The sequence below is a fragment of the Nerophis ophidion genome, linkage group LG08 (genome assembly GCF_033978795.1).
Source record: "Nerophis ophidion isolate RoL-2023_Sa linkage group LG08, RoL_Noph_v1.0, whole genome shotgun sequence".
NCBI classification, from domain to species: Eukaryota; Metazoa; Chordata; class Actinopteri; order Syngnathiformes; family Syngnathidae; genus Nerophis; species Nerophis ophidion.
In genome coordinates, this window is record NC_084618.1 from 26522015 (window position 1) to 26536154 (window position 14140).

At 34.7% G+C, this 14140-nt stretch overlaps 1 protein-coding gene and 1 long non-coding RNA gene across 2 annotated transcripts in view; one reads left to right on the forward strand and one right to left on the reverse strand.

Moving 5' to 3' along the window:
• LOC133557566 (uncharacterized) overlaps positions 1 to 13370 on the reverse strand; it is a 79055-nt gene extending 65685 nt beyond the window's left edge. Inside the window, exon 1 of the long non-coding RNA XR_009807795.1 lies at positions 13070 to 13370. This is a non-coding gene — a long non-coding RNA (uncharacterized LOC133557566). The remainder of the gene's footprint in view (positions 1 to 13069) is intronic.
• tbx21 (T-box transcription factor 21) overlaps positions 1 to 14140 on the forward strand; it is a 42347-nt gene that overhangs the window by 13917 nt on the left and 14290 nt on the right. The window contains 2 exon segments of the mRNA XM_061908117.1: positions 13583 to 13737; positions 13986 to 14107. Coding sequence (XP_061764101.1) covers positions 13583 to 13737; positions 13986 to 14107 — 277 coding nt within the window.

A 14140-nucleotide genomic window follows, 5' to 3' on the forward strand; every position in this document is an offset into this window, starting at 1 on the left:
ATAACTGTACGTCAAATCTTTTTGTCAGTTAATTATGCAGTATATTTGATAAGTGCTTATTTTTCTAATCAGCCTGACCTAACCCTCAGGTTTATGTGTTCAATACATCATAATTAACTCATAATTAAACCCATGGCCTGATATCATTCGACAAGGTTGTGAACTGTAGGCCAAATATTATAATTTATTATGATTGAAATCAAGATTTAAGACTACTAATTCATGTTCACATAACCCCTGGTCTATAACAGTATTTCTTAACCATAGGGCCCATTGTTGGGCTGAGAGTTCACCCTAAAGGGCCGCCAAAAAACATCTGCTCTGTATGCCGCAGTTAGGATACACCTTTCCACCACTTGTGGCAGTAATGACAATCTCAAAAAGAAGTCAGGATCTTAAATCATAGAAGGTTCTTAAGCGAAAAAATTATGACTAAAGTGATGAAGCTACTATTGACAGTTTCGCTAAGACACACGTTATTATCCAGTTAATCTATTTTAGCACAACATAATTCTACGTCAATTTTTTTTGTCAGTAAATTATGAGTCCCTTTTTATGCAGTACATTTGATTAGTGCTTATTTTTCAAATCAGCCTGACCTAAGCCTCAGGTTTATGTGTTCAATATATGATAATTAACTTGTAATTAATAAACCCATGGCTTTATAGCACTCGACAAGGGTGTGAACTGTAGGCTGGATATTAATATTTAATATGATCGAAATCAAGAGTAAGACTACTGTTCATATAACCCCTGATCTATATCAGTGTTTCTTAACCATTGTTGGGCTGAGAGTTCCCCCTAAGGGGCCACCAAAAAATATCTGGTCTGTATCGGCCGCAGTTGTGTTACACTTTTCTACCACTTGTGGAAGTAATCACAATCTCAAACAACCAGAAGAAATTTGGAGCTTAAGTTATTGGAGCTAGATACAGTAAGTTTCTTCAGCGCAAAAATTATGACTCAGGAAGCGAAGCTGTATTTTCATTTGCACTTCAATTAATTATTTTCTTTCTGAATCCTTCTCATGCATTATATTTGATTAGTACAGGGGACAAGCAGTAGAAAATGGATGGATGGATGGATGGATGGATGGATTATACGTATTTTTCTAATCAGTAAGGGTGTGAATCTCAGGGCACCTAACGGTTCGAGCCGATTTTGATTCCCGGGGTGACGATTCGATTCAAATTCGATTCAGAATCAGTTCTTGATTCCAACCAATTTTCGCAATGTATTATTAAGTATACTATTTATAATAAAACTTTTCAAAAGAGGTTACAGTTTAGAAAAGATCCTTCTGGTTGCTCGGAGATGGCCTAAAACTTACTTAAATAAAAAAACAAATGTTTAAAAAAAAAAAAAAATTACCAGTTTTTGAAAATTATGAATGAATGTGAGTGTGAATGTTGTTTGTCTATCTGTGTTGGCCCTGCGATGAAGTGGCGACTTGTCCAGGGTGTACACCGCCTTCCGCCCGATTGTAGCTGAGATAGGCACCAGCGCCCCCCGCAACCCCAAAAAGGGAATAAGCGGTAGAAAATGGATGAATCGATTAAGAGTTAGGATTTATAAACAAGGAGGATTCGAATTAGAATCGATTCTTGATTCAAATTGATTTTTGCAATGAATTATTTAGTATAATAATAATAATGAAACTTTTCAAAAGCTCCTTCTGGTTGCTTGGAAACAGCCCGAAAACTTATTTTTTTAAAACTGATTTGTATTAAAAAAATACATAAAAGAACATTCTTCCTTTTTTAAAATGTATTTTTTGGAAAACTATTACTGGATTTTGAATCAGGATAAATAGGAAACTCTAAATGGATTTGACCTGATTTTCGCAATGTATTATTTGGTATAATAATTATAATGAAACTTGTCAAAAGTTCCTTCTAGTTGCATGGAGACGGCCTGAAAACGTTTTTTTTTAAACTAATTCTTATTTTAAAAAAAAAAAAATCATTTTTAAAAAAATACATTTTTCAAAATTAATTGATTTCGAATCAGGATGAATAAGAATCGCTATTTGGATTTGAACTGATTTACTAATCAGCCTGACCTAAGCCCAATGTTTCAGTGTTAAAGAGTAATAATATTACAAGCGACTTACAGGTTGTCAACTGTAAATAGGTTGTGTATGATCAGTTAATACCATTCAAATTCAAAGTCAGATTACAGTCTTAATATATTAGCTAGTCTGTAGTGGAAAGGTGAGGCCCCGAGGTCAAAGAAATTATCTGTTCCATTTAAGCTTGTCATGAAGGTTTCAACGTTTTGATTCTGATAAATCATCAACATGAGCCAAATATGGGTCGTTTATGCAAAAACAAAAAAAAGAAAAAAAATGCAATTTGACCTTTGTTGCATTTATTTTGGGGCCTTCCCACAGGAGTTTCACATTGGAGGGAAAATTCAAGTATGCGCCTTTTCTATTTGAGCAGTCGAGTGAGGAACATGTCAGTCATCGTGCAAGTGCAAACACATCTTACAAATCAATATCAGGCAGGCGACTTCTTCTTCTCCTACCAAAAAAGCAGAAGTGCATAAGCGACAGTCACTTCCTGTTCATGTTTTCGTGCACGGGGGAATCTTCGCCGAACCGCCGCCCGGCTGTCAGAGAGCACTTCCTCCCACGCCGCAAGTCCACTTGGCCGTCACCGCTCGTTTCTTTCTTGGCGACAATGTTCGGTCTGAGAGAACAGGGAGGTTCTCGTACCGTCCCAGGGAGGAATCGTCAAGAACGACACCACTACCCTGCTCCGTTGTCGTCGTAGGAGCAGACCCGCCATGATGGTCACAAATGAAACCGAACATGCTGATTTTACTTTTCTTTTCTTTGACGCACTGCCATCCAGGGCAGCAACTATCAATTGTTTTAGTAATGCAGTCATTTGTTTGAATTATTGAATATGAACACATTTTATAACCTCAATGCGACCTTTCGAGATAAAAGTTAAAATAATTATTATTATTAAACGCACATAACATTGAAAAATGCCCCTTTGCCACGGAAGCAGCACTATGTATGTATTATAGTAGCGTTGGGCGATACGGCTGAAAACTGTATCATGATATCGATGTTTTATATTGGTCAGTGTCCATCATTTTTATGACCTTTAGAACATAAAGACCAGCAGAAAAACATTAAATGTAAACATTTTAATACATCTATACTTTTATATTTGTATATACATATATGTATATATATATACATTTACATTATAAAATAGGCCTGAAAACCTTTTTAGTCAGAAAGGCATGCGATTGCTAAATATCCATGTGATTTTTAGCCTCGTCTTTTTGTTTTTATTATGTTTTGTCACTAACGGTAATGGAAAATATATAAATAACCAAACCCAACAAAAGTTTGATAAATTGAGTGACAATGTATTCAACAAATGTCCACATACTCGGTTGAAAAAATATTAATTGGAGGGGTGTTTGATACAACCGGTTAGCATTGGCATACAGACCGTAGATGCTGTCACATACCAAGTTATATGACTGCGGGGTGAAAAGTTCGCAAAATGAGTTTAAAAATAAAAAAGAAGTGAGCATGCTAACACTTAGCATGTGTCACATACCAAGTTATATGACTCTCGAGAGCAAAGGGCCCAAAGAAGTCAGGAGAAGCTTTCATAGGTTTTGTACGCTTAAATCTCTCCATCAACTTAAGGTGTATTTGTCGATATAAAGTTTACAAAAAAATACATATATTTTACGTCCTTTCGTCAAAATTTTTATGTATTGAAAAAATATTCCTGGGTGGATTTTTAAATTTGAAGTAATTGGAGCCTTAAATAGGACATTAATTCATAACAATGATTTTAATTCAGGATTAAAGACCTACTACCCACCACGCTGTCTGATAGTTTATATATCAATAATGAAATCTTAACATTGCAACACATGCCAATACGGCCTTTTTAGTTTACTAAATTGAAATTTTAATTTTCGCGCAAAGTATCCGGTTGACGTCTCGGGTTGTAGCGGACATTTTTTTCCAGCCCGATCTAAGCTATAAGAAGTCTGCTTTAATCGCATGATTAAACAGTATTCTGGACATCTGTGTTGCTGAATCTTTTGCAATTTGTTCAATTAATAATGGAAACGTCAAAGAAAGATGGAGGTGGGAAGCGGTGTATTGCGGCCACATTTAGCAACACAAACACAGCCGGTGTTTCCTTGTTTACATTCCCGAAGGGGAAGCTTTACTATGGAACAGAGCGGTCAAGCGAACATGGTTCCTGACCACATGTCAACCGGCGGGTTTCGGTGAGAAAATTGTGGTAATAAGTCGGCTCTTACCGTAGACATGATCAGAGCTTGCGTCCTCCTGCAGCTGTGGACTCTCTTGCCTCCTCCCACCGGAGACACTGGCGGTCACCACACCCGTGGCCACACCCCTACGACTTTCAGGTACCATATAATCTCACTAAAACACTAGTAACACAATAAGCAGATATGGGATTTTCCAGAATTATCCTAGTAAATGTGTCTAATAACATCTGAATCGCTCCCACTGCCCTCGTCTTTTTTGTTCTTCATAGTCCTTCACTCTCACTTTCCTCATCCACGAATCGCTCAAAAAAAATGGGGAAATCGTCGCTTTCTTGGCCTGAATCGCTCTCGCTGCTGGTGGCCATGATTTTAAACAATGTGAGGATGTGAGGAGCTCCACAACCTGTGACGTCACGCGCACATCGTCTGCTACTTCCGGTACAGGCAAGGCTTTTTTATTAGCGACCAAAAGTTGCAAACTTTATCGTGGATGTTCCCTACTAAATCCTTTCAGCAAAAATATGGCAATATCGCGAAATGATTAAGTATGACTCATAGAATGGACCTGTTATCCCCGTTTGAGTAAGAAAATCTCATTTCGGTAGGCCTTTAATATTTGAGTAATAAAAAATTAAATAAAACATCTCATTACAATTGTTAGGGTTCCAAAATACATTTTTATTACATTTACATGTATTGTTTTGCTTTTTACTCTCAACACTTAAATTAGATCTGTCAATTAAGTTTCACTTTTTAATATTATATTTTGTCCTTTTTGTCAAAGAAAATATTGTTTTTATAGCAAACACACAAGATGTGCAATAATTTCCCCAAAATATATTGCGTCATATTTGATGTAAAGTAATTGGAGCATTAAATATGTCAATAATTCATTACATTGATTCTGATTCATTATTATTTTTTGAGCAATGAGTTTTAAAGAAAAAAACAGTCTGCATTACAGCTTTGTTAGGCTCAAAATTTAAACTTTTTGTTGTAATATTTCACCTGTTTGCTCTTTTATTCCACTCTATGAGATTTTAAAATGTTACTAGTATTTTTAGAATGCCATTAAAAAGGCGAGAAAAAATGGCTCCCAGGCCACACTTTGGACCCCCCTGATCTACAGGCACCATCGGTAATTGCCGTGCTGAGTGACTTCCACGTGATGCAGAATCTAAAGACAGGCGAGCGATGGTGGTGACGGCGGCAGCTGCAGGCAGCCATGTTGTGATCAGACGATGAGGCGTGTGCACGTGGTGACAAGAAGCCGACCTGAGCTCCTGTCCGCACAAATCAGCGAGTGCGCTCGTGCAGAAGTCTGTCCTCCCTGGTGGACGTACCCACCCCCCCACCTGCTCTATTGCTATTGTTCCTAAATGTCACCGGCGTACTTCGCCACACTTCCCGCAACTGCAGCGCCTCCAAGCTGACTGACAGACCGCCGCTGGGCGTTAGCGTCAATGTCGTCAAGAGTGGGAAGAGTCTTAATACTGCAAAATTCATTCCTCCAGGCCGCCATTCCAAGTGGGACTCATTAATATTATTATCTGTATTATTATCATCATTATTGGGATTAATTTTATTATTGTTATTATCATTATGATTGGTATTATTTAAATTATTATTTTTATCATTATCATTATTATTATAATAAACTATTATTATTATTTGTATTTATTATCATTATTTGTATTATCAATATTTTCATTACTATTATCATCATTAGTACCAGTATTATTATTGTTATTATCATCATTATTATTATTAATGTTATTATCAACATTATTGATATTATCAACATTATTATCATCATTATCATCCTTATTACCATTATCAATATTATCATTATCATCATCATTATTGTTAATATTACTATCATTAATTTTGTTATCATCATCATCATTAGTTGTAGTAGTAGTATCATTATCATTATTAGTATCATTACTATTATTTTTTATCATCAACATTATTATCATTATTATTACCATCCTTATTATCATTATCATTATCATCTTTGTTAATATTACTATAATTAATTTTGTTATCATCATCATCATTAGTTGTAGTAGTAGTATCATTATCATTATTAGTATCATTACTATTATTTTTTATCATCAACATTATTATCATTATTATTACCATCCTTATTATCATTATCATCTTTGTTATTACTATAATTAATTTTGTTATTATCATCATCATCATTATTAGTTGTAGTAGTAGTATCATTATCATTATTAGTATCATTACTATTATTTTATTATCAACATTTTTATTATTATCATCATCATTATTGTTAATATTACTATCATTAATTTTGTCATCATCATCATCATTAGTTGTAGTAGTAGTATCATTATCATTAGTATCATTACTATTATTTTTATTATCAACATTATTATAATTATTACCATCCTTATTATCTTTATCATTATTATCATCTTTATTGTTAATATTACTATAATTAATTTTGTTATTATCATCATCATCATTATTAGTTGTAGTAGTAGTATCATTATCATTATTAGTATCATTACTATTATTTTTCTTATCAACATTATCATCATTATTATTACCATCCTTATTATCATTATCAATATTATTATCATCATTATTGTTAATATTACTATAATTAATTTTGTTATCATTATCATTTTTAGTTGTAATAGTGGTATCATTATTAGTATCATTACTATTATTTTTTATTATTAGTAGTAGTAGTATCATTATTCTCACTATTATCATTATTAGTATCATTATCATCATCATCATCATCATTTTGTATTATTATTAATACTATCATTATCATCATCATTGTTATTATTATCATCCTTATCATTATCAATATTATTATGATTATCATCATCATTGTTAATATTATTACTATCATTGTTAATTTTGTTATTATCATCATTATTACTATTAGTTGTAGTAGTAAAATCATTATCATTATTAGTATCAATCGTATTATTTTATTAGTAGTAGTAGTATCATTATTAGTATTATTATCATTATTATTTTTGCATTATTAATACTATTCTAATTATTATTATCATCATCATTGTTATTATTAACCTCATAATTGATATTATCCGATATCAGCAATAAAAAACAAAGTATCCATTAACGTCCAATAAATACAAAATCGTATTTGACTAAAGTCATTTACAAAAGGTAAACATGCTAGGCTATAGGTTAAGGAGCTAGCGGTTACCCATCAGCTAAGCACACAAAAGCATACAGGCTACACGTAAGTCAAATTCTTTGAACAATAAAACAACACATTTGTCAATATAAACAAATATCAAATAATTATAGTTGCATATTACTTTCACATACATAGTCTCCAAGGCAGAAAATATCCAGTAACAACTGTGTCCGCATCTTTCAACTTACTGCATCATGAGCTTAACTTCATGTATTATTGTGATATTTGGCTAAACTTCAACTTAAAGACAGCACGAGTCAATTTCAGACGGTTAATAATAAATAACATAGTGTTTTTTATACCTAAAATTGTTCTGTTTGATCCATTTCACTTGATCAAACCTTTCTAACATTCCACACTACTAAATTATAAATATGAATGATTTGTGCTGACGTAGCAGTCGTGTACTCACTTTTTCGGGCGTGTTGGGTACTTCCTCTTGTTCCGAGGCGAGCGTGCCGATTACTGAGTTATAAACCCCGGGCTATCAAATCATAGCCAGCAATGGTCACGAAGTTGTGAGGGAGGGAGGTTTATCAACGCAAATGTTAAGCTCCTTTACACTAAATACCAGATGGGAGCGGAGAGAGCATATGACGCAACAACAGTTTAGACAATGGTGCACTGTTAAACCAGCAAGGAGAAGGTAGAAGAGTTACTTTCGCAGAATGTGCTTTTCACAGTAAACCTTCAGTTTGGAATGGGCATCAATGTTTTCCATCACGGAATTGGTCTCACGTAAGTTGAATCTTTGACAAATCGAACGTACTGGTTTGTCACATTCGATGTTTGGCCGCACGATAACCGAGATGATGTACGAAAACGACGGCAAAATTTTTCGGCGAAAATCCAATCAAACAAAAACAAAGGCTCCAGTGTACTTCTAGAAGTTCCTTTTCTCTTACTTGTGTGCCATGATTTGCTGCGATGTGCAAACCAGCCTTTATTAGCGTCTTTGAACTTTCAGATAGCAGGGTTAAGAACACAGGTTTCCTATTTTTTTCCTTTCGCCTTTTTTTATCTTGAAAAAGACCCTTTTTGCACCAAACAACTTTTTTCTTCATATGGCCCCCTTTGACCCAATTTAGCTGACACATGAAACGTGACAAATTGGGGTGTGCACTAGCCACTTTAGACGCCACACGGCAGTAAAGTGTTGAATATGTTAAAATGTGTTTTGTGGCAATTCCAGTTCCTATGTAGAGTGCCGCTTTCCATCATTTTCAGCAGACTGCATTGCAAAACGATTAACCCCTCGCCCCCTCTCCCTCTCACGCAAGATCCACCCAGGAACGGGGCCGTATGAATCCCTTCCCTACTGTAATAGTGCACAACTACTCAAAACTAAGGTGAGATTCTCTGTGACTCCTCAATTTTAGTTCCTTGTATCTTGGTGGTGAGTTCAAGTGCAGCTACCAGCAGTCAGCGTTGCAGAGTGTGCATGTGCATGCTCACATGCACCGAGGTGACACCGCGACTAACGCAACATGACCACAACATGAACCTTTACACACCTGACTAGTTTTTACACTGCTAAACGAGCTGAATGTGCTGCGGGGAACAATTATGTTCATTTGCATAAACACATTCTTCTCTGGCTAAACAACCCTGGCAACACCACCGACTTGATGACTCAGCGTCATGTGACCCAACCTGCTTTACACTTATCATCCAGGGGTCAAACTCTGCCACTTAATTTTTTTAATGGATTTAAATAACCCTCCACAGTGCACACCATGACAGTAGCCGTGATGTGACGTTCACAAACTAATCGAGTAATTTGAACGGCTCTTTTAGGTGAACGACAAGAACCCATACGCACTTTGGGAGCTGTTTTTATTTGATTTATTTATTTTATTCACACGCAGACACAATGTCACCAGAATGGCAACTAAACTGAAAAAATATTTAAAAAATATATTTTATTTTGTCTTATTTATTTTCAAATATTTTTTTTGTTGTTTCAGTTAATTTTAGTTCTATTTAGTTACATTTCATTTTTTTATTTCATTTTTATTTTAACTTTTTTTAAGAGCTGTTTTTATTCACACGCAGACAATGCTACCTGAGTGGCCACTGAAAAGAAAAAAATGTTTTTAAATAATTGTATTTATTTTCAAACATTTTGTTTTTGTTTTTCAGTTAATTTAGTTACATTATTTCAATGTTATTACTTTTTGGGGAAGCTGTTTTTATCCACACGCAGATACAATGCTACCTGAATGGCCACTGAACTAAAACCTTTGTTTAAAAAAAATTATTTCAGGTTTTTTTTTTGTTTTTTTTTTAATGTTTTTTTTGTGTTTTAGTTGATTTATTTTATTTATTAATTTTTTCTGTTTTTTTTATTACTTTTTTGGGAAGCTGTTCTTATTCACATGCAGACACAATATTACCTGAATGACCTTTGAACTTATATTATATATATATATATATATATATATATATATATATATATATATATATATATATATATATATATATATATATATTTCTTTTTTTTTTCCTCAAATAATTTTGTTTATCAGTTTATTTTTGTTTTATTCAGTTACATTTTTATTAGATTTATTTTTTTTATTATTATTTGTTTGGGAGCTGCTTTATTCACACTCAAACACAAAGTCACACGAATGGCAACTGAATTAAAAAAAATATATGTTTTAAATTATTTTATTTAATATTTTCAGTTATTTTTGAATTAGTTTTAAGTTGTTTCAGTTTGTTTTAGTTTAATTTAGTCATATTTTTATTTGAATTAAATTTTTGATTACCTTTTTTGACACAATTTCACCCGAACCGCAACTGAACTAAAAAATATTTTTTTTAAATATTTGTTTTATATTTTAATTTATTTACACATTTTTTTGTTGTTTTTTCACTTTATTTTTGTTTTATTTAGTTACATTTTTATTTTTATTTCATTTTTTTTATTACTTTTTTGGGAAGCTGTTTTTATTCACACGCAGACACAATGTTAGCAGATGGCCACTGAATTAAAAAATGGTTTTATTTTATAGATTTTATTTATTTTCAAATAATTTTCTTAGTTGTTTCAGTTTATATATTTTATTTTGTCTTTTTTTTTTTTTTATTAAATGTATTACTTTTTTGGGACCTGTTTATATTCACACGAAACAAAAAAATGGTAACTGATCAAAAATAAATGTTTTAGATATTTAGTTTTATATTTTTATTGACACATTTTTTGCTGTTGTTTCAGTTTTGTTTTATTTAGTTACATTTTTATTTGAATTTGATTTTTGTATTACTTTTTTGGATGCTGTTTTTATTCACACACAGACAATGTCACACAAATGGCCACTGAACTAAAAAAAATATGTTATTTATTTTCAAATCATTTGTTTCAGTTTATTTTAGTTTTATTTAGTTGCAAAAACGTCATAAAATTACACAATATATCTTTTTTTTTTAGAACAGAAGAATAAACAATAATTGCAGTGAATGTCATACAAAAAAATATATATATAAAATGAAAATAAAAAATAAGTAAAGGAAAAATAAACACTCCAATCTCTATACTCTTATGCCTAAACTTAGATTCACAACGAATCATACTCCTTTTAATCGTACAGAACATCATACTTATTTTTTATCATTATGAAATTCACTTTCATGGTTTATTGTTCTGATGTAGGTCAAACGTACACACTAGTTGGGTCGACAATTTTACAAGTTAAAATTTTCTATTATGTACTATTTTTTTAAATCTAATTTCATTTACACTTGTATATACATATACAAATGTAATTGTTACTTGTTTTGTGTATTTTTATCTATATTATTATTATCATATTAGTAAATGCTGGAGTTATTTAGGTTAGGGGATTTTCAAAATAGTGATATCACAGTTAAAGCATGGGAATATAGGACCACTTTAAGGACTATTTACATAAAAACAAAACAATGCATTCAAATATTGCCAGTATTTCAGAATCATTCTTACCAATCATTCTTTCTATTTTTTATTTTCCTATTTTAATGATGTTGGATCTGTGTTGTTGTGGACAAGTGTGGTAAATTATCTTTGGCTACAAACACTATGATGCTTACATTGGATAACTGTTTCAGATGTCTATGTTTTTGTATCCGTCCCTATTTCAAATAAACGTTTATATATTTAGATATGTATAATACAGTAATATTTGTGAAATTTTAAATTATACCGAGCCACATTTTATATTCCAACAGCTACCAGTGATTGCAGGTTTTTAAAGGCCTACTGAAATGAGATTTTCTTATTTAAACGGGGATAGCAGGTCCATTATATGTGTCATACTTGATCACTTCGCGATATTGCCATATTTTTGCTGAAAGGATTTAGTAGAGAACATCGACGATAAAGTTCACAACTTTTGGTCACTAATAAAAAAGCCTTGCTTTTACCGGAAGTAGCAGACGATGTGCGCGTGACGTCACGGCTCCTCACATCCTTACATTGTTTACAATCATGGCCACCAACAGCGAGAGCGATTCGGACCGAGAAAGCGACGATTTCCCCATTAATTTGAGCGAGGATGAAAGATTCATGGATGAGGAAAGTGAGAGTGAAGGACTAGAAGAAAAAAAAAGAGGGCAGTGGGAGCGATTCAGATGTTATTAGACACATTTACTAAGATAATTCTGGAAAATCCCTTATCTGCTTATTGTGTTACTAGTGTTTTAGTGAGATTATATGGTCGTACCTGAAAGTCGAAGGGGTGTGGCCATGGGTGTGGTGACCGCCAGTGTCTTCGATGGAAGCCACGTTTCTCGACAAGGCAAGGCAGCCGGGGCTGAGATTTTCCCCCCCCCCCTCCTCCACGGTGTAGGCAACCGACGGTCGGGGGCGGCCGTTGGGAGGAGGCAAGAGAGTCCGCAGCTGCAGGAAGAAAGACGCAAACTCTCCGCTCATGTCTACGGTAAGAGCCGACTTATTGCCACCATTTTTTTCACCGAAACCTGCCGGTTGACATGTGGTAGGGAACCATGTTCGCTTGACCGCTCTGTTCCATTGTAAAGCTTCACCGTCAGCTTTCGGTAATGTAAACAAGGAAACACTGGCTGTGTTTGTGTTGCTAAAGGCGGCCGCAATACACCGCTTCCCACCTACATCTTTCTTCTTTGACGTCTCCATTATTAATTGAAGAAATTGCAAAAGATTCAGCGACACAGATGTCCAGAATACTGTGTAATTATGCGATTAAAGCAGACGACTTATAGCTGGGATCGGTGCTGGATCAAAATGTCCTCTACAATCCGTGACGTCACGCGCACGCATCATCATACTCGTCATCATACCGCGATACGTTTTCAACAGGATACTTCGCGCGAAATTTAAAATTGCAATTTAGTAAACCAACCCAGCCGTATTGGCATGTGTTGCAATGATAAGATTTCATCATTGATATATAAACTATCAGACTGCGTGGTCGGTAGTAGTGGGTTTCAGTAGGCCTTTAAAGGAACAGTTCTAAATGCCACCTGTAGCAGTTAGCATAGCATGTAGCTTGAACAGAGGTAATCTTGCTCACTATCTTATTTGTGACTTTACAAAAACAGAACACACTCACTCACCTTCGTCATCCTAAAACGTCGTCTTACTCTTTCGCTTGACTTGAAGAACGACCGTTTTAAGAACAACATTGTTTTCACCGACTCATGCTACGTCCTGTAGCTAAGCTAAAGATAGCTTTTAGCTTAGCACGCATTGGCGAGAAGGCTTTAGCCCTCCAGCCTGTTGGCAGAATTACAAACAACAAAAGTGAATATTCGTCGGAGCAGGTCTGTCGATAACATAATTATAATAGTTAGACAAAAATAACGTAGGGCAAACCATTTGGGACAAGTTTGGGGAGCTTTTGACCAGGTGGGCGGGGCCAACTCCAACCAGGTGCTCTGATGAGGAGCAAACACAAAAGATAATCTTTAGACTTCAACAGCTCCGCCCCTTCCTTGCACCCATATATGGACCTTCCATCTGGCCACATCATTAGGTACACCAACTGCTGAGGATTCCAGTGCAAAATGCGCGTAAACACACAAGAAAGTTACTGTCAGACATGTTTTATTGACCACCGTGTTCACCAGGAGGATGTTCCCCTTCCTGAGCTTCAACATCAGCGCCCTGGACCCCTCCGCCCACTATAATGTCTACGTGGACGTGGTTCTGGCGGACCAGCACCACTGGCGCTACCAGGGGGGGAAGTGGGTGCAGTGTGGCAAAGCGGAGGGCAACATGCCAGGTAATGTTGACAGTGTGACGTACATTCATACATACATACATACATACACACACACACACACACACACACACACACATACATACATACATACACACACACACACACACACACACACATACATACATACATACACACACACACACACATTCATACATACATACATACATACATACATACATACATACACACACACACACATACATACATACATACATAGTCATGCCTTACCTTTTGTCGATGCGGCGCAGGAAACAGGACATACGTGCACCCCGACTCGCCCAACACGGGCTCACATTGGATGAGACAGGAAGTGTCCTTCAGCAAACTCAAGCTGACCAACAACAAAGGCAGCACCAACAACGTGGCACAGGTGCGTTTTGTCTTTTTTTTAATGTCTATGATA